General features: G+C 38.2%; 2 protein-coding genes and 1 long non-coding RNA gene across 12 annotated transcripts in view; 1 reads left to right on the forward strand and 2 right to left on the reverse strand.

Moving 5' to 3' along the window:
- LOC127508133 (zinc finger protein OZF-like) overlaps positions 1-27,249 on the forward strand; it is a 99,294-nt gene that overhangs the window by 20,236 nt on the left and 51,809 nt on the right. Inside the window, exon 1 of one of the 6 annotated variants that reach the window (XM_051885896.1) lies at positions 17,767-17,817. The exons of 3 other annotated variants lie outside the window; for them this stretch is intronic. The gene's annotated coding sequence lies outside the window, so the exon portion shown is untranslated. Of the gene's footprint in view, positions 1-17,766; positions 17,818-27,249 lie in introns of those variants that run through there. 2 more of the 6 variants (XM_051885952.1, XM_051885924.1) reach the window with 2 other exon arrangements.
- On the reverse strand, positions 216-26,798 carry LOC127508060 (adhesion G protein-coupled receptor E1). Of its 5 annotated transcripts, none has more exons than XM_051885664.1 (18): positions 26,753-26,798; positions 22,837-22,908; positions 22,522-22,662; positions 8,452-8,583; positions 6,488-6,607; positions 6,171-6,299; positions 6,043-6,089; positions 5,876-5,965; positions 5,608-5,761; positions 5,369-5,485; positions 5,059-5,285; positions 4,107-4,277; positions 3,830-4,024; positions 3,505-3,722; positions 3,265-3,417; positions 2,791-2,962; positions 1,984-2,079; positions 216-1,586 (listed from the first exon to the last, which is right to left on the reverse strand). In XM_051885664.1, exons 1-18 carry the CDS (start codon positions 26,781-26,783, stop codon positions 1,542-1,544), a joined length of 2,310 nt encoding a protein of 769 aa, XP_051741624.1. In that variant the 5' UTR covers positions 26,784-26,798; the 3' UTR covers positions 216-1,541. The 5 variants fall into 5 exon arrangements, with proteins under 5 accessions (XP_051741624.1, XP_051741615.1, XP_051741605.1 ...); XM_051885655.1 differs by lacking the exons at positions 22,522-22,662; positions 22,837-22,908; positions 26,753-26,798 and adding exons at positions 8,995-9,135; positions 9,287-9,358; positions 16,719-17,173; XM_051885645.1 differs by lacking the exon at positions 26,753-26,798 and having other exon boundaries at positions 22,837-22,975.
- LOC127508769 (uncharacterized) lies at positions 18,934-22,512 on the reverse strand. The gene is made up of 3 exons (XR_007928922.1): positions 21,856-22,512; positions 19,689-19,823; positions 18,934-19,605 (listed from the first exon to the last, which is right to left on the reverse strand). It is a non-coding gene; the product is annotated as an uncharacterized LOC127508769 (long non-coding RNA).

Consider the following 27,249-nt stretch of genomic DNA (forward strand, 5'->3'; position numbering starts at 1 on the left):
TCACTGTTCTTCCAGAGCATTTGTGCCACCATGTAAGGTACAATATTTTCTAGGTAGAAATGAAACCTCTCGGTGTGAAAGTGTGGGGGTTTTATTGTGGCAAGTAGTTCAAATTCACTGTAACGTGCAGATCAGTGTGTGATATAGAATCAAAGTGTATGTTTATGGGATATTTGGCATATTGACCTCATGGGAACACCAAACTCAGCCACAGCTTCTTTTAGCAATTATTAAATATTTACTTAAAAAACAACAACAACAAAAAACATGGCAGTACCACATAAAGGAATGAAATTGCTGCTTATTTCCCTCGGATTACAAATCTGAACCGATTGGTGGAAATGCAATAATACACAATGTGCACAGTAACATTACATTCGGAAATCACGTATAATAGTGGACAGAGCATGACAAAATTACAGCCAAAAACTTAATAAAACAAAATAATATCCATGGAAAATGTAAAATAAAACATTTGTTTCTATCAAATATCATCATTACACATACAATAGGTAGCTTAAAAAAACTACCTGTGTTGCAGAAGCAAGAGATTTAAAACTTTTGTATTAGCTTAATCTTCTTACAAAATCACTGTTCTTAAAATGGAGCACTAAAGCCCAAAGTATGAGTTAGTTTTGACGCAAACGCCTTTCAGATTATATGAAGCTTGATTGTGTACGCTATTTTTACCCAGATGTTATAACCCATTAAAAAGTCTTTAAACTATAGAGATGGGGGAATCTCAGAAACGCTTGTCAACGCTAGCGTCTGTTGTTGTTGCGTCTCTTGTGTTTCCTTTTCAAATGTGGACCAACTAATTAGCTAAACAAATTCAAAGCGTGAAGCAAATTCATGCTTGAGCTTAAATCTCTATGGACTAGTATTTCTTCGATTTTGAAGAGGATGAGGAGTTAAGCCTTTTTTGTGACATTAACTAAGACCTGCTCTGTGCAATGCAACGTCGGCTCTGTTTAAATAGCTTCATGAATCTAAAGTACCTCATCTGTTTCCCACATAAATAGAGGCCAAATTTCTCAACAGCTTAAAGACGTAAAGTGGCGTGTAAGTGCAGATCACATAGACCTGCGTCTGTGATTAATTACAGATTAAAGCTTCAGAGAACAGAGGTGTCTTAGAGAAATTACCTTTTCTTAAGGCAGACTGGAGACTAGTTCTTCAAATATCATGTTCACAAACAACTTTTCTTATATAAGCAAATAAAAGCTGCCTTTTGCATGTAAAGGTAAGACATTTTCCACTAAAAGTACGACAAAGAACAGCTAAAGTTTCTCCAGAGTTCACTAGAGGAAGAAATCAGACCTACACATGTTTTTAGCTGATATGTATCAAATCCGCCTCCAGTGACATATGCGTCATGTGACGAGCCTACACCTGACATACTCTTGCTTAACAGACAGAAAGAAAGCAGTTTAAGATCTTCTCAATGGAAAGCTGTCCCATGTGCTCTGTGAGAAGTTGGGCTTCCATGTGTCTTTAAAGGTCAAACATCTATGAAGATCCTCCAGGACACGACAGCTGCTCTATATCTTTGACTCTCCTGTGGTCTGATCGCTCCGTAGAGGTCGCTGTAAAGGTCAGAGGACACATTTAGAAGATGAACCACAATCCAGTGATCATCACACAACATATATTGATAAATATATTTATCAAAATGCTCCTCTCTAGAGTTATTTTTTCTAGCTGACAATACGAGGAAGAGATGATCGGTTCACGTCACCATTTTGGTCACTGATTTCAGCCCTCCAAAAACATTTCAACTGATTATTTTTGATGGCTGAAATTTTGGTGCATAAGCAAATACCAATAACATCATAAGGACATTATGAGAATGCTGTTCGCAGAATGTTTTCTCTCGACGTTACAGTACCAAATATTAATAATGTTATGATAACATTAATGAAAATATTTTATAAACAATTTATTCTAACATTTACATAACCTTCAGAAAAGATGCAAATTTACCTGACTGTTGCTGGACAGATTGGTGCTGAATTCTGAATATTTCTTCTCCTTATGTGAGCAGATCCTACTAATCAGCTTGCAATACTCCTCTCTGACCTGAAGCGGGCGAAACAAAACATGTTAAAAACACAATGATAACCAGAATACAGTCAAATGCTTTATGCAGGGAGTGAAGAGTCTGTCTGTTTGACTAAGGCCCTGTTTACACCTGGTATTAAGATGCGTAGTGTAGACGCTCATGTGGTTTAATGTTTTCAAACAGCTGCAAAAGATTGTCTACTGACCTAACGCGTGAACATGGGAAGCGCTCTAGCCAGATGGGATTTAAACTTTGTCAGCTGAAGACCAAAGTTTGGTTTGAAGATGAAAAACATACCAAGCACAATGTTTTCGCACCGTTCCTGATATCTTAACATTGTTCGGCTAGTTTCGCGGCTCATCAGAGCAAAACAAAAGCTGATGCTCTCTGTATGTGTTTCCGTCGTTTCCGTTCATATGTAAATTGCGTGACCTTATTTTGTCCATTAGATCGAAATATCTGACAAGACACCCATATACTTACACACCCATAGACCCTCCCCTCGAAGAAATCGGGACAGAAGTGGTTGAAAGTGGACACAAGAGACGGATTAAAACACCAGGTCTAAACGGGAATGTGTCTCGCTCGTCTACTTGTGATTCGATCAACCAAATATCAGGTGTAAACAGGGCCTTAGAGTTGATGAAATCTTTCAAATTTAGTAGAATCCAGACCATATTGTGTTTTCCTTTTTTGGGGCATGCCCATTTGTGTGTGTGTTTAAGTACCGGTTTGGAGAGCAGGCAGTGCATAATGAAGATGAGCGCCCCCTGGAGGCTGTTGAGGATGGTGAAGAGGTACAATAAAACCTGAGTTCCTTCATGCTGGAAGAGGAAACAGCCAAAAACCCACATCCCTCCAAGAACACACAACTGAGCCACTGCGGTCACCGTGAAACCCCTGAAAGTCACCAGAAATGCATTAGAACTTGACCGAATCTATTTTGGGCTTAAAGACACCCATTTACTCAACCTCGCGGTGTTACAAACCCACAAGACTTTCAAACTCATCTCTTCATGAACGTTTTGAGTTTTAGCTGAATAGACTTCCAGTGGAAGGATAGAAAGATCTCAGGTTTCATTAAAAGATCTTCATTTGTGTTCTGAAGGTGAACGAAAGTCTCACTTGTTTGGAATGACATGAGGGCGAGTTATTAATGACATTTTGGGTAAACGATCCCTTTAAGACATAAACGCACACACCTGATGTTGCGGAGATTGGAGAGGTCCGGGTTGAGGCTGGAGAACTTCTCGGCCAGTTTCCACACGGTGATGACGAAAACAAAGCTGTTGAGGACGACGATGATGCAGACGGGCGCGAAGAAACTCCACATAAATTCAAGAGAGAGCCAACAGCTGGAGCACAAACACATAAAATTACCATCAAAACAGCTGGAAAGCAATCGCTCACATGAATACTATAAACGCACAAACAGCGCTCACTGTCGATCAGTGCCGTATCCCCGCGGATAAGAGATGGCAGAGATAATGACGATGGCAAGAGGGACTCCATATCCCACAGCATACATATAGAGATGTTTTAATGTGGTGTGAAACACCAGCACAACCATCCGGTAGAGCTGAACCCCCTCCAGCAGCATCCAGCAGAACGCAGACAAGAAGAAGAAATGAAGCAGGCCGGCCACAATCGCACACGCTACCTGAGAGATAAACAGAGAGAGAAAACACAGTCAACATTGGTTCTTGTCATTAAAGTCTAACTTTTGGACTTCAAGGACCCCATATACAGAAGATATAAGACACACACCCTGTTGTGAGTGCTGGAGATCCCACAGAGGAAGACGAGGTCTGCGATGAAGAGGCACACGCACAGGTGAAGATGAATGCTGTTTCGGGTTCCTTGGATTGAGCGGCAGAACCGGAACGTCAGGATACAGAGAAATAAACAGACCAGAGACAGAACTAAACCCACACGTGTGATCAACACCAGCTCAAACGTGTCCTGGAGGAGAGACAGAGGAAAAATTTGATCTACAATCTGAATTAAATATGTATAATCTCAGATTTCTGTGTCACAGATGTACCTGTACGGGATAAAGGGCCATCAGCACAGCGAAGCTACTGAGATGAGAGCAGGAACAGCCTGTATGAGTGCTGTTAGACCACGCCCTCTCACAGCCCCGCCCAGACCACACCCCCTCAGCCTCATTCCAGAACACACAGGAGTAAACCACGCTCCCAGATTCCGCTCTCTCCTGAAGAAATGAGAAGAAGAGTATGATTGACAGAAAAGGGGAAAGTCTGATCATCTGCATGAGCAGCTGTTCTCACCTCTCTTTATAACTAGCTTAAACAGAAGAAATTCTTTGGTCTTCCGGCTCCACCACAAAGACTATTATTGTCAACCAGCTACTCTATTTAAACCTATAACGTTTTTGAAACTACTGACCATTTTTAGAAACATTGGTTTTAGAAAAGTGAGTGCAGTTCTGTATTAAAGAAAACCCTCTGTGTGTGTGTGTTTGAATTTACAAGTTTGACAAGACATCCAGACATTTCAGAAAGGCATCCAGTTTTTAGATATCTTGCAGGCATCTGTCTAGCCACACCCAAGCAACCATTTAGAGCACTCCAGCAACGATATATAGAAAACATAAAAAAAGCCGTATCTCGGCACAAGAACAGAACAATTTAGTAACATAGGATTGGGCTTTATTGGCTTGATTAGCAATGCCCTAGCAACCACATAGCAACACCTTATTATTATCAGTGTAACAGTGAAAACGAAAACACCATGCTTCCTAATGAAATCTCTAAAGGGTAGCATGTACAGCGTGAAAAGCAACGGTCCTAGTACTGAGCCTTGTGGTACTCCATACTGAACTTGTGATCGATATATGACACCTCTTCATTTAATGTTACAAATTGATAACTGCTACAAACTGATAACTAAATGAAACCATTTCGTTTGTGAGTGTGTCTCCAGTGAGGTGCTGGTTGGTGTTTATGAGTGAGCAGATATGTCGGCATCTTCACCTCCGTGTGCGTAAAGACGAGCGTCACCGGCTCAGGCAGTTGTTTGGTTTCTGGATTACTGACGACGGCTGTCGCCACCTTTGAGTTAAGCTGATAAGTGACATGTTTCTTCTTCACATCAGATCTCTCTCTGCTCTCCTGCTCCTGTGATGTTCTGCTGATCTTGTGGAACTGATGGCTGGATGAGTCCAGATCTTTATAACTGACCAGCGCCACAAATGCAAAACCTACAGGAAAACAACATTAACATCTGGTCATGAATGTGCTGGTGCTTTCATACGTACATGAATGTGCATGTGTGTGTTTGTACCTGGATATGATTTCCCTACAACTGTTTCCCAGCTGGTGTTGAAGAGGGCGGAGTCTGTGCTCAGAATGACACTCCCAGTGGGCGGAGTCTGATTCCGTGTGACTGCAACCTCAGCGACTGTGATTCACATGATCATACAGAACAACTGCTTTCAGCACTTTCAGTACTCAGTATCTCTTTCATTGTACACATATTTTAAACACATTCAGAAACACATTGAGATGATGTTTGTGTCTCACAGGTGTTGTGCGTCTCCATCCTGGTCACAGGCTCTTTAAGCTGAGGTCCGATCAGACGCATGCTGTTCTCCACCGTGTCCAGAAACTGACTCAACGTCTCACCATCAGTGATGTTTCCATCCAACAGCAGCTCGTCGGTGGAGGTGAACAGGTTCTGGAGTCAAACACAGTGAAACTGAGAGGAATATTCCAGGTCAAGCAGCTCTATCATGGAAAAAAATTTCAACACAACAAATGCAGAAGAAACAAGAGGAAGCTGCGGTTTCACCTCCAGTAACTCTTCGCCGGCTTGACGGCCTCCATCTGGACCACTCAGAGACTCACAGCTCTTCCTCAACTGCGTCAGTAAATGCTTCAACTAGAAGAACACGCACAGATTATTCTCCATCTGATAAAATACTAATGAAAATAATCACAAGGAGACAGACGTTCTACCTTTTCCTCCATATCAGCCTCTATTTTAAACTCGTCACAGTTCATCTCTGCGCACAACAACACAACACGATTAATATTTTATTTAGCACATATATTTTTTAAACAGTGCTCTCTTCTTGAACACTCACTGATGCATTTTGACGGGTCATTGCCGTAGTTACTGTAACCCTGGTGACATTTGCATCTATAGCTGCCTGGTCGATTGATGCATTCAGCGTTTGTGCCGCAAATACCTGGATCATTACATTCATTGATGTCTGTGAGAGAGAGAGAAGACTGTCAGTCACATGAATGCAGATTCAGTTGATAATATATTTTTGTTTAATAATATTGCTATGTTTTTTGATGTCATGACAGCAGACACACACAGCACGTTATGATGTTGATGTGATCGGCACTCAAACACTGTTGTAAGTATCATTAGCAGCAACACACTGACGTTTACCTTCACAGGTGCCGTTCTCAAGTTTATGAAACCCTGGATAACAGGTGCAGAAGAAACTGCCAGGTGTGTTAATGCAACTGCTGTGAACTGCACATACTGAGGACAAACACTCATCCACATCTGCAGCACACACACACACAGAGACGAGGGTTTCATTTAGACACAAGCACAAGTTCACACATACAGAAGTGAGATGTTAGAGGTTAGAGACACAATGACAGCTGTTTTATCAGGAAACAAAAATAAGCTTCACGTGGAAACACCTCAAATAACTTAATCAACTGCTGTAACATTAAAATAAATAGCAAGTCGTCCTAATTGTGTAACATATTTACTGTGCACAGTATCCAAAGTTACTGTTTGCATGGGAAACCCAAATAAACACAATACATTTGTAAAGATGCACCAAAAACATCAAAGCACATGGCAAGAGACACTTAATGTCACAATGAAACTCAACTTAATCCATTTCCGATGTGACAAATGACCGAAAAGTGATGTCAGCCTTTATATTATGAAATTTCCATGTTATGCAAATGTTTTAATGTTTTCCTAGATGATAAATGAACCGTACCTTTATGCAAAGTCATAGTGAAATCATGTGGCGAGGTCGCATACTACAGTCTCACAGCGTACAGTATGCTAATATTTCATTCTACATCATTAATATAGTACTGAGCTGGTGAATATAACTGATTCTGTGATCGTCAGCTTTCCTGTGAATGTTTCAGTGTTTCATGTTTCGTTAAATGATATGCTTAAAAATGATAAATGCATCACATGGATCTTGTATGGTTATGATCAGGGCCAGAAATTAACAAGTGCTTGAACTAAATTTACAAAAAATCCTCTGTTTTTAACTGTCAGTTTTATCTAGCTATGGGTTTAAACACAGTCCCTGTTAACAGAAATATGTTCTGAGAATGTTTTGTTAATGCTCCCATTTCTGATTGTTCTCTGAAAGTTCCAGTTTTTTAAATGTTTAAAAAAGGTTACAGAAACATTCCATTTGATCATTTTGCAAACATTATGTGAACGTTACTTTTCAATGTTCTCTGAACGTTCCGAAACAAGTAAAATTTAAAAAAATGTTACATCTAACCATTTCACGTAAAATAGTTCCATGAACGATGAATAGGTAATGTTTTTGTGCTAACATTTTGAGAACATTAGATTAGATAACTTTGAATGAATGTTTTATTAGCGTTACTGGTAGTGGTTCAAACGGATCACAAAACTCACGGTTTGGATCATATCACGGTTAAGTCGCAATTAATTCGGATCAGCACAAAAAAAAAAAAAAAAAAATTGGGGGTTGGGGGGTAACTTTGCATTTATTACTTAGCCCACTTTAACTACTCCAGTACCACAGCAGAAACTACTAGCCTAACTAATACATTATTAAAGGCAAGTGAACAGACTGTAAAAAGAACAAATACTGTACACTAATTACAAGCATAGATAAATACATCATAAAGTTACAAATAAAGTATAAGGTCTAACTGTAGTATTAATTTTCGTGTACAGAAATGTAATAATTAAATGTAAAATGACACTGTATAAATTTAATATAGATTAATCTTTTTTAAAGCTTTGTTTTGTTGTTTGATTTACATGACGGACAACAGCAGGTATTTATAGGTTGCTGTCACTTTAAGAGTAAGACTCCATGCACGCGCACATCAGATAGATACACATCCGAATTCTCACCTCGTTCAATTAAGACATAACAGAATGTGTTTACGAGAATACTTGCCGAGAGGGGTATTTTGACTGACATAATGCGTGTATGTGTCCATCCAAGTGCATTGAGGACGCGAAAGAGAAATCAATTTGGAGTTTGCGAGCTATCTGAAACGCGTCTGGAAGGCAAATATTGACACTTTATTAAAAAAAGGTAATTTCTTGATGTCCTTTGGTTTGATTGGCAGTCAATAAAAAGCAAAACGAGTGAAGACGCTCACCTGCACATGGTGAGTCTGTTCTTCCAGAATCATAATATCCTTGATGACACGAGCAATTGTAGGATCCAATGGTGTTCACACACACCATATCACCTGAGCATACAAATGTCTTCTCAAAACACTCATTGATATCTGTTGGGGGAAGCAGTTGGTATTAATTGTAGTTCAGTATAGATTAATTTTAATATTAATTATAGTAAGTATAGATTAATTGGTAACACTTTACAATAAGGTTCATTAGTTAACATGAACTAATAATAAACTGTGCTTATACAGCATTTATTAACCTTTGTTAATGTTAACGTCAACATTTACTAATAATACATTATTAAAATCTTGTTAACATTAGTTAATGCACTGTGAACTAACATGAACAAACAATGAACAACTGTATTTTAATTAACTAACATTAATAAAGATTAGTAAATACAGTAACAAATGTATTGCTCATGGTTAGTTCATGTTAGTTAATACATTAATGTTTAACTAATGAACCTTATTGTAAAGTAGTGGACTCTTTTATCCCATAATCCCCTCTCGTACCCTCACACTGTCCTGTTGTTGCTGTGAAATTGGGTGTTTGTGATTGAAATCCTTTATTACAGGTGCAGTAGTAACTCCCATGTGTATTGAAACACTGAGCGTTATCACCACACAGACTCGGACTCACACACTCATCTTCATCTGTAAAGGAGACAGGAATCAAGAAAGAAACGTCATTAAAAACTACAGTTACACTAATTCCCTCTTTTGAATCACATACAGAGCATTAACAGTCTATTATGCACATTATGACAAAAACACATTGTATTAAAAAACACAGAGTGTTCATTACCAACACAGGTCTTGTTTATTTTTTTGAATCCATCCTCACATTCACGAGACTCACTACACAGCAGGAAGAAACCTGATGAAGATAAAGAAAAACAAAACAAAATTTATTTTTGCACATTCATTAATATATCCATTAATACATCCATCCATCTGAAAAACTCTTCTGTTAGGTCAAATAAAAAATTTTAATGAAGTTTTTATTAGAATTAATTGCTTTAAGCAACTAGACTGTGTTATATTATGTATTACGAAATTAATTCGGTAGTTTTCTGGATGTTAAAATACTTTATCATATCCCATCATAATATGCTAATTCAACTATATCGAAACCCCCATTGAGACTCTGTGCTGCTAAAAACAGGCCTCCAGACAAAAAATTCATTAAGGCGCCATTGGCTCCTATAGGGGGAAAAAACGGGCGCCAAAAATGTTTTAAGAGCCACACAACAATGAACTTAAATTTTTAAATCACCTACTTTTAGTCATCCTGTTGTTTATATATCTCACCTTTACAGTTTCAGCATTTTCATCTTGTGATTTTTCTGGGAAATGAATGTCGCTATTTTCACTTAATACTATTATAGATTTTTGTTAATATTTTGAATCTGATCCTGCTTTCATTTTTCGTTAAGTTAACTATAATAACCCTGATGCTAGTAAATTTTTATATTGAATAATGTCAAATAATGTTCTTAGTCTTTCCTTACTGAAGCTACAACAGTTTACTTTGAATCAAATGAAAATAAATATAAAAATATATTAAATTTAGTTTGTGTAACCAAATAACAAACCGGGGAAATTGATATACATACTACTTGACTTTGATTAATGAACAGGCCGAAATATAGCAGGACTCTTATTTTGAAATGTCTGTGCTTTACTTTTGCTGCTCATTCAAGTTCAGATGAGGAAGATAAAAAAAATTACATTGTTACAACCATTTACAACACATTACAATATAAATAATATAAAGTAAACTTACTAAATTAGTTCATATTAAGCAATCGGTTGACAAATGTGTGCTAATGATTGATTGTGAGCTGCTCTGAACTGAAGTTCTGTTGCGAGAGCCTTAAGAACGTGCAACAGCGCCATCTTTTGACTTAAAAAAATGCAGCGCTCACATTTATTTAAGGAAATAAATCACATAAAGGACTATCGCGATTTGTTTTTCCATCCAAAAAATATAAGACGCCTTAAAATGATCATTAAAGGTCCCATGACATGCTGCTTTTTGGATGCTTTTATATAGGCCTAAGTGGTCCCTAGTACTGTATCTGAAGTCTCTTTCCCGAAATTCAGCCTTGGTGCAGAATTTTAGCCACTACAAGCCAGTCCCACAATGAGCTTTCCTTAGGACGTGCCATTTCTGTGTCTGTAGCTTTAAATGCTAATGAGGAGGAGAGAGGCGGGGCAAGGTGGAGGGTGGGTGTGGCCTTAACCAGCTTGCGGCCACGGTGCCATGCGCTAATGTTGACAGTGGATGTATCGCAATGGCTCGTAGACACGCAGTCCTTCAAGCTTTTCAGTTTGACCCAGAATCTGATCCAGATGGAGAAGATATGACGTATGACGACATATAGGGAAGATTCCAGATTGGCCCATCTGAGCTTTCATTTTCGAAGCAGGATACCCAGTGCTCGGTTTACACCTATCGCCTTTTCTAGCCACTGGGGGACCATAGGCAGGCTAGGGGAACTCGTATTAATGGTCAAAAACCTCATAAAGTGAGGGACCTTTAATTATCTTGTAATACCATTTAAGGTACTGAAGACTTTTTATGACCTTAAATTGATCTGATGAGCATGAGTCTGCAGAGCCAGTTTACCATTTTGAATGACGAATATAGACGAATTTATATGAACAAATAGACAGTTGTCTCCTTTACGCAGGAGCAGAACGGTGTGTTCAAATGCAGTTTTTTTGCACCGACGCAGGCGACAACACAGTCGGCTTTCATCAGAGCTAGTTCTTTGGCGTCGGTTTGGTGTGCGATATTTTTCCATACCCATTCATATTTTGGCGCTCTAACTGAGTGAAACTATCACATGCAAATAACATGCATAATTTTACAGTCATAAGGTGTGAATTTGTGTGGTCACCAATGGCGACCTCAGCAAAAATATCACTCGCAAATTAATATTTTTGGTCGCAAATGCGACCGCTTTAGGCGCAGTCTGGAGCCCTGTAAAAACATTTCTCATTTTGTTGATTCGATAACAGTGTTCCTTCAGTTACAGATTCACCAGACTGAGTCAAACTGATACCTTGTGATTCTTTTTTGAATGGTTCATAAAGTGATCTGGCTCGTAAGAGTCATTTGAATAGATCTACACTGGCTGCACAGTAAGTTTTGATTCTCTAAAAATAACCAACTCCATAAAAGTCATTTGTTCGAGAATTGGAGTCGGATTACATTAGTCCTGCTGTATTTGTTTGTGCTTTTCTGATGCAGCCGCAAGAAAAAACTCAACAGAAAGACCTTTTCTTACCATTGTTCAGTATATCATATGTTCAGCTCAGACTGCAAGCTCCGCAAAACGAGAATCTATTTCGCAACAACACTGTAGGTTAAAGTGGAGCAGGACACGAGCGCAGAACATGAGCAAGAACTTCCCATTCAGCGCCGTTCCCATTCAGTTGATAGTCAAGAATCCTTTTTTTGCCTTATAGGGGGAGAGTGGGGTAAGATGAGCCATTTTTTACTTATGTGGTCCTCAAGATAAGGGAAAATGAGGCAGAAGTACAATGAAAGTATTTAAAGTAATTTCAGGATGTTTCCTATCATTTTAAATGATCAGAATACATCTATGACAAAGGCCTCTAAAAATATGGCTTCTTATAAAAAAGTGTTCCTCTGGCTCAATTTACCCCAGGTTAGGGGTAAGTTGAGCCGAGTCAGTAGGTGGGTGTAAACTGACCATCTAACTGAATCTGAATCAAACCCATGTGAAATTTTAAAGATAGTGTACATATTTTAAATACTAATTTAATAATCAATTTTCCTATTACAAATATTTCTTTTTTTAAAGCTATCTTAAACGACATAAAACCAACCAATTGAAGTTGAAATTTCAGTATGTTTAATTGTTTGCATTTCTGAAACAATATGTTGAACATTAAAGTTGTAACCTTCCTATAAACAGACTAAACAGAGAGTTTGTTGAGTAAAATTAAATAAAAACTAAATAAGAATGAATAAATGTCACTGAAACTAATAAACATTTTAGTCAAAAGGTTCTTGACATGGTAGTTTTTCTACAATGTCGACCATGTTAGGCCATTAGAGACTACAGGTGTAAAGATATATATGATTAAACATCCTCTGGTTCGTATCAGAGAAGGATTTGGTGTACTTGTACACTGTTCCTATCAAATAAACTCAAAAATAAAGATAAACTAAACCAGTTGCGTAATATTACATTGAAATGACACCAGTTTATACTTCAGATTTAACTTAAATTCATTGCCTTATGGTGGGGTAAGTTAAAACGCTGGCTCAATTTACCCCACAGCATTTGGCTCACTTTGCCCCATAGCTGTAATTATAGGAAAAGCTAGCTAGCTTACCCATTCAGAATAATATTTAGCTAAATGACTTGCATGGTTTTATACGTTGCTAAATCACCAATATGCATCATAAATAGTTTTAGACCTGGACAAATTTGCTTTGATGAAACAGCCATTACATCTGTTATGTTAAAATTTTACTTTGACAAGCCAAAAAAAGTTTAGTTAAAGTAAATAAGCGACTTCCACTCCACCCATGTGCTTCTCCTTTTCACAGTCTGACAGAAATGACGGGTGGTTCTAAAATATATGGTCACATGACAAAAAAATGGTATGGTTGCCAAGATACAGGGGGTGGGTCAACTTACCCACTGGCTCATCTTACCCCACTCTCCCCTACTCAGTACGAGGGCGGTGTTCAAAAGGTATTCTAACAAAAAATCTATAACAATTAGAATCTCAACACATAGAAACAAAACACATATAGAACACTTTCACACACTCATCTCACACATACAACAGACCCATACAAATGTGTACGTGTTCAGGAAACCACAGATGTGCCGAAGATGTCCTGTACGATCTGCTGTGAGCGCTGTGGCTGATGTGTTGAGTGATTCGACAAGCTCTTTTCTCAAAACTCTCAGAATAATCTGTACATCTGCAGGACGAGAGAACGTGCACTTCACACCATTTTCAGTCTTTCTTTTCTCACTTCTGCTGTTTTTTTAGGTGAACAGAGCGACAGATGCATTGCACGACTTTCCACCCAACACACACACTCAAGTCACGCATTTTTTCTTTTTTGGTTAATGTTGCAATATTTCTGTTAATCTTGTGTCAGTGTCAAATCAAATGTTTAAACCTACTAAACTAAAATAAAAAAATAAAAAACCTATTGACTTCAAGACCCTATAAAGTACAGGGTCACAGAGCGGTTCTGTGTCTTCACTTTCATATGTGGGTTTCAGTTTGACTGTTGGTGGTATGATATACATTTACATATTTCGCTGGCTTTTTCAGTATAAGTCTTTTTCAGTATGGATTTTTTTTTTTTTCCCAGTAGTGATGGTATTGTTTCATACTAATGAAAATAATGACATGCTCAAGTCACCAAATGTTCTGTCAGCTTTTAGATGTGTTACTGTTTGTATAACCAAAACATGCGGTGAAAAACTAAGGTGGCATTTGAGTAACTAATTCAGTACCATGTGCTGAAGGGGGGAAGACTCATGCGACATGTGCGGTGAAAGTCTCGACTAGAGGACACGTCTGTGGGTTACGCTGTTGCTGCCATGGCTTTCACACTAATGTTTGGCAAGCCTCGTGGGATTATACATTTAGGTTATGCTGGGTACACACCACAAGATAATCGGGCTGATTTTGGGCGATTTCTCCCCTTCCGACAATTCTAGGTATTGTCCCGATTATCTTGATTATCTCCGTGATCGCGAATCGTAAATATTCAACATGTTGCCTGCCTTGCTTTATTACAGAAGACTGTCAGCCATGTGTGTAATGATTCAGTCAGCTTAAATGGCATTTGTTTTATAATATTGGGTTGACTAAAATGAGAAGAAAAACAGGTTTCAAGACCTGTTAAACCAACCAACTGTCCACCACAGTCAAATAGAAAAAGTAACAAAAAAACATAAACTAGAATCAAATCGATACACATATCGAATCGAGAATCGATTTTTAATCAAATCGTGACCTCAAGAATCGATATGAATCAAATCGTGAGGTACCACCCCTACTTTTTATATTTCCAATAAGACATTATTTAGTATGTTTTTTAAGAGATTTTCCTCTTGGGAATTAATTTCAGTCTTTGTGAGAATGTTTGGTTACATACACTCTTAAAAAGAAAAGTTCTTAAAAGAGCCTTTTCATAAAGAAAGGATGTTAAAGGTTCCTCATGGAACCATCAATGCCAATAGCCTATATTTTTTAGAGTGTAAAATGTACGCAAACCCTGACCCACACTTGACACCTGTGAAATGAAAGTGATGGCGCCTACGCATGATTTGACACTGCGTCAGAGAGCACTTCTGTGGGATTATGAAGAAAAAAACGCAAGGGCTTGTGAAACTGATGCTCCGTCATGGGACCAAAAGTTTTGAAAACTTTAACTGTTGCTGTACAACATTCTGACATAACCTCGCGGTAATTCTCATTGTTCAACGCAGGTCTAAGTTCTGCTTTTGGAAATCCAATTTACTGTTTCAAAGTGACCCGACCGGTTCTTTCCAAACCCTCATGCATTTATATTCATTTTTAAATAAGAATACAACAAATAGGCCTACAACAAAACACAGTTTCATAGTAGGATGCTGTAAGTTTATTGTTAAACTGCATCATATTGAGATTTTATTTAAACATGTACATGATAATGATGTTTATTGTTTGAAGAAATATATTAATTTAGTGGCATCTTCCCCCGTCTGTGGCCCAATTTTCACAATATGTAATGTACACCTGAAACAAAATCTACAAATGTACTATTTGAATTTTCTAAATTTAGAATATAAAATATTATACTCAAAAATGAAAACTCTAACTCTAAACTCTAACGCTCAAAATACTTAATTTGAGTAGGACAAACTTAAATTAAACAAATTAGCTCAGTTAAATTAACTGTTATGAGTATTTAGAACTTTCTTTTTCTTTTGAGTTCACAGCACTGACGTATTTCAAGTAAACTGAACTGTTTCATTGTTTTGAGTTGTATGAACTCATTTCTTTTAATTTAGATTAACTTAAGTTTTACTGAAACTGGGCTGGGATTTTTTATTTTTCCAGCACGCTTTGCCCCTGGCACTCGAAAGGGAGAGTAAATGCTAAAATTAAGTGTTATATAATGTATGCGCAAGATTAATGGTAAGGGAGATTTAGTAGTGATTAATGATGTTTTGTCATGCTAATTTAGAAGAGTTTCCATTAATATGGGATTTTGGGGAGTTACCATCATGGTGACAAGTGGCACATGGTAAGTTACATGTTTTAAGTTGCTGTACTCATTCAGTAAGTGCTATACCATAGTTTGTTATAGCTAGCAAAATATTTACGTTTAGATAACCTGATAATTTTAAGTTAAATGTATACATTAGTGTATCAGGTTAAGAACAATAAAAATGTATTAGTACAAAATAAAAATCTTACTTAAACTTTGAGTTTCTTAAAAAATTCTCAATTTTTTTGAGTTCTGACAACTTATTACACCGTGTCTACACCAGACGCGACCGTTGTCGCATTCAGATCAATATTTTTGTAAATAAAGTGGTAAATAATGCTTTTTTTGCGCAAACAAAGCACTCGCGTCGCTTCATAAAATTGAGGTTAAACCATTAGAGTCACATGTCTGTCTTTACTACTTTTTTGGACCTTGAAAGTGGTAGTCGCATTGGATCTCTATGGAGGGACAGAAAGCTCTCAGATTTCATTAAAAATATCTTAATTTGTGTTCCAGAGATGAACAAAAGTCTTACGGGTTTGGAATGACATGAGGGTGAGTATTTAATGGCAGAAATTTAATTTTGGGGTGAACTAATCCATTAATGAATTATCATAATTATTTGTAAAAAATTAAATCACCAACATCTTACCCCAGGGATCTCACTTTGGCTTTTTACTCCAAAATGAGAATATTTTTACCTTTCAGATCCCAGTTTCCCAGTTCACTTAACAAATACTTTATGCACAGTTTTGCTGTAGTTTCTTATCAGTCTAATCTTACAGTCTGTGTTGTGTCTAAGAAAGAGACTTATCGTTGTGATTCAGCGCTGTGAAGATTACGTGCGACGTCTGTCTGGTTTAAAGCGCAGAAACCCTCCAGCTTAAAGAATAGAGTCCTTGTTTAACACACACTCAAGTCTGCCTGCTCTTAAATGGCCAGTCCACTTCTTTAACACACATCTACTCACCCAAAAGTAGAAGTGCCCACTTAAGCTCCATGTTAGGAAGCATGCTGTCAGATTGCAGTCTGTTTATGATATGAAATTCCCAAAGGAAATCTGTATTCCAGTAAGGCGTCGGAGATTTCCCGTCAGTCTGACTTTCACTTAAGCTCCTGAAGCGGTTTGAAATCTCTCTCCTTCAGTTAACGCGGTCTCCTCTGTCAGATAAGAAGCTCTTCTGGAATATTTTTCAAAAGTTTCCAGTCAGTTTTCCAGATGATTCCTCCTCGGGTTCGTCTCGTCTTTCTGCTTTGTTTGTCTTAATCCACGCCGTCTGAGAGTTTCCACTATTATTTCATCTTTTTTTCCACAGGCCTCGTCCGTTATATTCCTCCTTCACTCTTCAGATGTGTGTGCCGCTACTGTGCGAGAAGTCAGCAGCTATTCATAACTGACACTCCTCCTGGAGAGAGAGAGAGAGAGAGAGAGAGAGAGAGAGAGAGGGAGGGAGAGAGAGAGAGAGAGAGAGAGAGGGAGGGAGAGAGAGAGAGAGAGAGAGAGAGAGAGAGAGAGAGAGAGAGAACAGCTGTTCTTGCGTTTCAGGGGGGGGTCCCCCAGTAAAAATCGCGTTCCGGAGGGTAACATTCGCGTTTTTGGCGGGGTTGCCCTGGTAAAATTCGCGTTCCACGGGCTAAATATATTAATGTTAACCCGCACACATGAAAAACAACCCGCGGCAACAGTGTAAAAGTAGCCCAATTCCGCGGGAAAGACGCGGACATGGCATCGCCAGTAGTTATGTCATATACCAAGGCGCGCGCGCTCTTGATACCTGTAAAACACTGTAAAATAAAAAAAATTAAAAAACTTTCTTATAACGTTTACGAGTTTTTTTCAATTTGTTTTTTATTTAAAATATTAAAAGTGCTTAATAAAACAAGATAAATTAGCTAATATCAGTGATTGTGTTTCTATTTTCAGTGTCTTTACTACACAGGCAGAAGTTTTTCCTCGGTGGTCGGACTGACTCAGAGCCAGCGGGGGTTTTGGACACTCATTTCGCACACAATGCGGGCGCTGTTGATACTCAAGGCGATGACGTCATGTCCTGAGTTGCTCAATAAAGGTTGTACAATACAAACACTCAGTGGCGTGCACAGACCTCCGCGAGGGCGAGCGCTCGAGGTTTTGTGGGTTTCTCCCTCGGCCGAAATCGCGGGGGTACTTTCACTTTCGCGATCAAAGGGGCAAGGGCTCAAGCACCCCCTGACAATGAAAATCTTGCATTTCGACAATAAGAAAAAACAACTTTATACTCTAGTTTTAAATAATTTTTACAACGAGGGCATCCCCAAAAAGAGGTTTGGGAGATTTTGTCAGGTTTAAACTAACTTCTGGGTATAAATTTGTCCCCAAAATATGGTTAATTACACACACATTCTCTCTGTCTCCTTCTGTTTTTGTGGACTGATGGGAATTGAAGTTGTATTTCCTCCTACACACACACACATACACACACACACACAGTTCACTGGGTCATGGGAAGGGTCAGGAACAGAGACACAGAACTGAAACCTATTTTAAATAATTATTAAATCACTCACTTGACTTGACGGCCTGTGTGTGTGTGTGAGAGAGAAACAGACTAAACACACTCAGGAAATGGCAAGCTGGAAGATTCTGGAGTTATGTACTCTTTTTGTGAAGCTTTTGAGTGTGTAGCAGAGGAGCTTTGGGACATAAGCTACTACATCTTAAAACTGCATCTTTAACGGATGCTCTGTTGCATAGATACGCGCATCCTGTCACCGTAAACTGACCTGTCAATCATCTTGTCACAGTTATCATCCTCCACATCTCATTTCATACACTCTAAAAAATGTTGGGTTAAAAACAAGCCAAGTTGGGGTGAAAATGGACAAACCCAGTGATTGGGTAGTTTTGACCCAGTGGTTGGGTTAAATGTTTGCCCAACATGCTGAGTAGTTTTATTTAACTCAACTAAAAATTATGTTCACCTTTTGATTATTATTGTTGCCTCGTGTCTGATTTTTAATTTCCAACCTATTTTGGGCTCATTTTAAGCCAGCCATATGGCAATTTTTAAACAATAGTTGGGTTAAATAAAACTGCCCAGCATGTTGGTCAAACATTTACCCAACCGCTGGGTTAAAACAACCCAATCTCTGGGTTTGTCCATTTTCAACCCAACTTAGCTTGTTTTTAACCCAACATTTTAGTGTGAACCATACTGGAGAGAAAAGAAGTCGCACGTTGATCTGCCAGTCGTGGGTTTTTCATGATAAGAATAATGATGCGTTTAAAGGTTAATGGCCAAACAGATCTTTATAAAAGTCCACATTGTTGATGCAGATGAAACATAACACGGATAACATTAAATCAATATTTTTTAATTTAAACCCCTTAATCTAATCCTCTCTACTTAACCGTTGGACGTGCTCATCTGCCATGTTTGTAGTTTTTAAACACTTTTTATTCATGTTTGTAGTTCTGAACCGAATCCTCCTCCAAAGCGCATCTGTTGGTTTAGCATTACAGACAGAAACATGTTTGTTTCTTTTTATTTAGTCATTTCATAACTTCTCCTCATCTGTTCGAGATTCATTGCAAATGCATTGGCAACACACACTAACATGCCAATAAAGCACATTTGAAATGAAATGAGTGAGTTCAGCACCTGCTATTTACATGAACAACTAGAAAACAAAACTTCTCATTTGTTGTTGACTTTATTGTATTTCAGAGGAGGAAATAAGAAACAGGCCTGATATAAATCAGATTCACAGATCATCATTTCTCCAGAAAAAGTGAAGGATTTCTCTGTCCGTCTGATAATGGACGCCAGACGTCGTCTTCCACAAATGAGACTCTCATTGACAGAACTGCACCATCTCTGTGAATGACAAAAACACAATATAATTCATATATTAACATCAGTCAGTGCACATACAACTCATAATGCAGGTTGACACTAACGCTCGCTGATGCATTTCGACTGGTCATTGCCGTAGTTACTGTAACCCTGGTGACATCTGCAGCTGTATCCGCCTGGATGATTGACGCATTCGGCGTTTGTGCCGCAAACATCTGGATCTTTACACTCATTGATATCTGTGAGAGAGAGAGAAGACTGTCAGTCGCAAATTCATGTTGTTTCAAATTTGTATGTAGGCAGTTATTCAATATCAATATCAATAAGATTGTCTTATTCAAATCAATGTGATAAACGAGTTAAGTCAAAAAGTAATCTAAAAGTAGTCAGAATACATTACCTAAAATGTGTAATGTAACAGATTACGTTATTAACAACAGTTTTCATCATGTAATTTTCAATCTGTAACAGACTGGTTGTCATGTTGATGTGATCAGCGCTCAAACACACTGGCGTCAGGGTTGCCAAGTCTGTGGTTTTCATGCAGAATTGGACTACTTTTAAACTGTTGCCGCGGGTAAATTTTTCCCCCCGCAGGTTAAAAGTTTGACATATTGCATAAATTATGTTTGACAGAAATGCTTATACTGAAATATTTTACACTCTACCAATGATAAAACTGCGCTAGATGTGAAGTTTTGTGAAGGAGGGACACTGGTAGCGAGCCTTTGAGGTGTGTTTATGATCACTACGATATAGTGGTTTTCAATTTGCATAATACTGACTGTAAAATATATATTTTTGGTATGGGAATGGCATATTTTGAGTTTCGATTTTTGGGATACAGCCACTGGGCTAGGTGTTTTTTATGCAGACCTGGCAACCCTGACTAGTAGCAGCAGCACACTTCACAGGTGCCGTTCTCATGTTTATCAAACCCTGGATAACAGGTGCAGAAGAAACGTGAAAGGTGTGTTAATGCAACTGCTGTGAACTCCACACACTGAGGACAAACACTCATCCACATCTGCAGCACACACACACACACACACAGATGAGGGTTTCATTTAGACACAAGCACAAGTTCACACATAAAAAAGTGAGAGGACAGCTGTTTTATCAGGAACCTAAAATAAGATTCATGTGGAAACACCTCAAATAACTGTAAAAAATAAATTCATTATTCATCTGATTCAACCAGGCTAAATGATGTTATACTAACAGAAGTATAAAACAGAAGCTCATACATGCTTGCTTGATGCACAAGAGTACCATTTACCATTTTTCAGATGAAACATGAAAATGAAAAGAAAGAACAAATCATCATGGTTCTGGTTTGAGGTTACGTATCACATGTGCAGCAAGCATCAGAGCACACGGCAAGAGACACCTTATGTCACAATGCAACTCAACAAACGGACTGGAAGTGATACCAACCTTTCTATCAGACATTTTTACATGTTATGCAAATACAAAAGAAATGGTTTCATTTTCTAGGGACAACATCATTTTCAACTAAAAACTGAAAACTTTTTATGTGTTTTGGCTGTTCGTTTACACGACAACAGCGTTTTGGGGGCCTGAAAATGCAAGGTTTTGAAAACGGGTTTCAAAGTGCAAGTTTTTGAATAAGAGACCGTTATCATCTCTGTGTAAACTACAACAACGTGAATTTGTGAAAACGGTGACGTCATCCACATGGATATTACATGTTCAGTCTACAGACGTTTCTTTACAAAGTGACATCGCCATCTACTGGCCTGGCAGCAGATTACAATGTTTTTAGTCGTTTTCGTGGATCTGCGTGAACGGGGATCGTTCTGATAACGTTGTTGTCTGTACGTGAAACTTTTCAAACTTTTTTTTTAGTACGTTCATCGTTTATGTAAACGTACCCTTAGATGATAAATGAACCGTACCTGCATGCAAGTTGTGTAGAAACGCTCTGTTAAATTACATGCTAAAAACATGCTAAATGTGTCAGATGAATCTTGGATGGTATAGTTAGGGTCAGAAAACAGACAGGCCTTGGGACAAAAATGCAAACAAAAGTTTTAAAAAATGCCCCAGTGTTTAAAATGAATTTATCTGCTATCTAATAAGGAATATGTTTCATAATATTGTATTCTGGGTTTAAACACCATAGTAACAATTTTTACTAACTGATCATTTATTGAAACAAATATTGACCTTTAATGAAAAAGATCATTTCTTGATGTCCTTTGGTTTGATTAACAGTCAATGAAAAGAAATACGAGTGAAGACGCTCACCTGCACATCCTGAGTCTGTTCTTGTCTCACGATATCCTTCACGACACGTGCAATTGTAGGAGCCAATGGTGTTCACACACTCCATATCACCTGAGCATACAAGCTTCTGTAACTGTTCATCTATAAGGCACATTTGCAACGGAAAAGGAAGCCAAGGAATATTCTGGGATATTGACTGATGGTATCATCATATAGCAGATTCTCAGATCTCAAGATTTAATGCTTATAAATATTGCTAAGGTAATTTCTTGCTCTTCTTTGCTTTGATTAACAATGATCAGGAGAGTAAATGTTGAGTGTGTTTTTGCTAGAGATCTGTTAGTGTTTAATATTCTGTTGTCTGAGATTTGTGAAGTTGTGCTGAAGAGTAGAGCTTGTGCTTCAGTCCAGGGTGAGCAGAGAAACACTGTGCTGCTTTATTTAAAGGCAGTAATGGTATAGTTGCTGATGCAGTGATGATCTTTTTAAGTATTTTAGCACATGCATGTGTGCCTTTTGTTAATCTGCAAGAGTTTAGGTAAAAGTGATGTTTCTAGTTAACCCAGTTCAATTAATTTTATTTTAGGAAACATTCTTTTTTTGGACTGAAAGGAAATAAGTTTACAGCAGGGCCATAACCACCATAGACATTGAGGAACTGTTTTGTCCCATAATCCCCTCTCGTACCCTCACACTGTCCTGTTGTTGCTGTGAAATTGGGTGTGTGTGGTCGAAATCCTTTATCACAGGTGCAGTAGTAACTTCCAGGTATATTGAAACACTGAGCGTTATCACCACACAGACTCAGACTCACACACTCATCTTCATCTGTAAGAGAGGCAGACAGATGTGTGCAATCAGGAAGGAAACACCATGACAAAGTTAAACGACTATAACAGTTACACAAATTCCCTCTTTTGAGTCAAATACAGACCATTAACTGTGTATTACACTGATTATGACAAAAACACATTGTATTAAAACACACAAAGTGTTCATTACCAACACAGATCCTGTTTATTATTTTGAATCCATCCTCACATTCACGAGACTCACTACACAGCAGGAAAAAACCTGATGAAGATAAAGAAAAACAAGAATTGTCTTTGTGTACATGTACAGACATTTTGAAAATACATTTCAAATAAACTGTTCAAAAATTTAAACTGCGCAAAAATATGAACTGTTTTTTAACATTGATAATAATCAGAAATGTTTCTTGAGCAGCGTTTCATCATATTAGAATGATTTCTGAAGGTAGCTACACTTGTTGACGTCAACTAACTGAACGCACAAAACGACACGCCCACAAAGAAAAACACTTAAACACACACAACTCTTCTGGTTTTCTACAGCATTATAGTGCATTATACTCCATGGGCTGTTGAATGCTTGAATCTGATTTGATGAACATTCTAATGGTGCTGCTCGATTAAGGCAAAAATTGTAATCACAATTACTTTTGGTCAATATTTAAATCATGATTAACATGTTAACATTTAAGATACGTAATACCCTACAACAAACAAAAAGTAATAATCAAATGTAAAATAACACTGCATATAACACTCATATAGCACGTCTTACTGATAAATATAGATTAATCCTTAATAAAGCTGCTTAAGTTATTCAGTCAAGATCAGTGAGTGATTTTCCTTTGTTATTTGATTATCATTAATGACTACAGCAGGTTTATTAGGCTGCTGTCACTTTAAGAGCGAATACACTGATTGAACACACGTTTTCTTTCTCAACTGTGTACGTTTACTTAAGACATAACCCACTGTATTTATCTGAATACTCTCCAAAAAAGGCATTTTGACATTTTTGCGTGTACACATTTAGGCGTGTATCCAAAGCACCTTTGCTTATTCACGTTCGGCTCTGAAAGCACACACAGAAAGCCGCATGGGGAGCGGTGTCTCTTTTGCGGCTTAATGCACTTTTAATAACACTGTTTAATATCAAACATGTCCTGCATTTTAGCGACAGTAGACTTTAGACTGCATTTTATGACACTCAATTATTCAGCTGATCTGGATGTCAAGTTAGGGCTTTTAGGGAGGAACAAAAGCGGACTTCCTGCTGTGAAGGAAAGGAAGGTGTGCTGGAAGGAATGTAAATATATGGGTATGTAAATATATTGCACTATTGACACTACAGACTGATGAAATGCATGAATGAGAATATAAAGAGCAGGACGTGCTTGATGTCAAAGAGTGATAAAAGTGCAATATATCCTGAAAAGTAACTCGGTGCGGCGCTTGTGCTGACTGGCACACTGCCAAAATGCGCACACAGAAAGCTGCCTCTCAGAAGGAGATTGCGAATTTGGGACGTGCTTGATGTTAAAAAGTGTTATTAAGCACAATAAGCAGTGAAAAAGAACTCACACGCTGACTGAAACACAGCGTAGCCTATACACATGCACAGAAAGTTCAGTTCTCTTTCTTATTGCGCTTGAATGGTCAACTATACACGAAATTATGTCAAAATTCCCATTGTGTGGAAATTACATTTTACATTCATACTACACACACATACCATATGGAATATAGCGGTCGTGAAGTAATTACTTATTCAAAATAAGTACCTACTCAAGAGAGTATGTGATTTCGGATGCAGCCAAAGTAAACAGTTGGGTTTAAACCTGTGACGCAGACTCAGGTTGATTGGGATCCATAAGCGGTTTATTAGCAAACAGCAAACTCACAGTACAGGCAGGCGTGGGTCGAATCACCAGGGTAAACAACAGTGTCAGAGACAGTCCTATGATCGTGGTCATAACCGGGCAAGAGATCAGGGCAAGCAGCAAACAATCAAAGACACAGTCCAGGCAAACAAAGGGTAACAGGCAGGCGGCAAACAATCCAAGGTCAGTAATCCAAACAAGGTCAATAAACAGGCAGATAGAAACAGGGAAAAAACGCTCAGAAATTGTTGCTGGGCAAACAATACTTCGCGAGGAGTGTGAGTGTGTGTGTGGCTCAAATAGCTGGCTGACGTGCAACAGGTGCGCTGTAATCAGGCCAGGTATGTGGGCGCTTGGGATTTGTAGTCCAGTTAGTACTCGGGAGAGTGAGACCTCTGGTGGCTGATCGAGGGAACTTCGCTGGCATTCGTGACAAAACCAGATATGTATCAGTATATTGGATCCGTGCGTTTGGTCTTAAAGTGACAGTAACCTAATAAACCTGCTGCTCTATGTAATTAATGTGAATCAAACAAAAGAGAAAATAACTTAATGCTCTTGACCTACTTTTTTTTTAGCTTTAATAAAAATGCATTTATATTTGACTCATACAGTGAAGACTATGAAATATTTTATTTTTACATTTGATTACTAAAGGCCCACTGAATTGCCTTGGAACGCATAGCATTATTCAATGTGTTGACGTAATTTCAACTGAAACAGGAAGACAGGGCGGGACATATCAAACAGCTTCGCCCCTTTTTTGAAAACAGCCAATAGTGTTTTGTTTATATCACAGCTCGGCCAGAGCTGTTAAACTCGGTAAAACCTCAGTTTTCTTCTAACCTCTAACCGTTTATCCTTCTAATCTCCGCTATATCACTTTAAAATACAGCATTCTGTGCAGAATTTAAACGCGTCCGATACCTTTTGTGGTCTGAGTCGACTCGTGGTCCGCGGATATGATCCGCCCTGTGCTCTTGTGTTTCTGGACCAGAGCAGATTGTGCTCGCGCTGCGGCGGTTCACGTGACACTGACACGAAAATGGACTTCATTCGCGTCAAAGGAAAGCATATTTACACTGTCTGAATCGTTCCCTATTCTCTTTATAGTGCACTATGTGCCATTCACCATGTAGAAACTAGTTAATGTGTCAACAAGTGACCGATTTTAGCCACAGCTTCAGCATCTGTTTGTAGTGTAGGAGGGGCGGGACTTCAGATTCTAGAGAGCATGTGATTGGACAGAAGATTTGGTGAGAAGCTGAAGTGCGATGTGATGTCATGAAAATCCGTGATCCATTTTAGCGGAAGTGAGAGACTGTAAGTTTTGAATGCTTATATCTCCTAAATGCGAATTTTGTCATTGTTTTGGAGCGCACCAGCTTATTCATAACCTTAAGGCTAACATATTCATACTGAAAGCTAAAAAACTTACATTTTGATTTCAGGGGGACTTCTGTACTACATGTTGAATAAACCTATTGTTCCTGAAAAACTTTTGTTTAATTCATACTTTTGTTATATTGTATTTGGCCTATTGCTTGAAATTTGCTTCTTTTTTTTATTTGTAGTAACAGGAATAAATATAAAGAATAACACAAAATAACTATATCATAATATATACTGTTATCGAGAAATTAAATTTCTCATATCATGAAATAAGAATTTTGATCATATCACCCACCCCTAATATACTCGTGCAATTATTTTCAGGGAAACACATGGCTAAAGTAGTTCTAGCAGGTCTTGCATTACAGTTTTATATCACTTCGCCAAATGATTTCAGTTATTTTAAAAGGTCCTTACAGCCGACCACAGCAAAAGAAACAAAACCCACTATGACACCGACCAAACAAATAAATATAGTACACAATGGGATAAAATTTACAAATTATTTCCATGTTTTTGCCATATTGTTTTATTATGTACCACTCTGAAACACACACACATACAATAAGGACACACACTCACACAGAAACGTTTTGTCAGCGCTGCTCTGACGATTTTATCAGTAAAATAGTTTAGCAACTTAAAGAGACATGACATTTCTCACCAGCAAGGTAATAACACCACTGTTCTTGAAGCAGATAAACTTTACTTTTACATTTTGCCAACATTACTGACTTCATGCCAGTGCGACATCCCCTTTTTGAGCCCCGATGCAGCATCTTTAAGTACTGTCTTTAACGTAAAGATATTCACCACACATTAAGATCTACTCACCAAAAAGAATAAGTGTGCACTTCAGCTGCATGTTAGGAAACACTGCGATTCCTTTCTGTGTATGCTTTGGTTTGTTATTATTTGAAGCTCTTGTCCTTCGTGTCTCAGGTTACGGGGCTCCATATACTCAGATAAGTGCAAAAATGCCTGCTGATGTCACATCCTGAGGTGCAGTTTATATTTTAAACTTCCTTCCGCTCTGACTGATGGGTCAAAGTGAGAATATGAGCACAGTTATATATTACATTATTCACTCACATCACCTTTCTTTCTCCTAACGTGACCTCTGACCCCTAAACCAACACCAGAAACATCATTAGAGTTACAGGCAAACATCTGGTCATTTATGAGCCTTTTCATCTAGTAACAACACATCAAATGTCTTCACAGGCCACTCGTCATGACATTTCACTATAGTAGTGAGGACATTTGACCCTCGCAAGTAGCCTATGGAGAAAGGCCAGGAACAGCTTCAACTTCAAAAGGTGAAAGATCAT

This window comes from Ctenopharyngodon idella, chromosome 1, assembly GCF_019924925.1.
Source record: "Ctenopharyngodon idella isolate HZGC_01 chromosome 1, HZGC01, whole genome shotgun sequence".
NCBI classification, from domain to species: domain Eukaryota; kingdom Metazoa; phylum Chordata; class Actinopteri; order Cypriniformes; family Xenocyprididae; genus Ctenopharyngodon; species Ctenopharyngodon idella.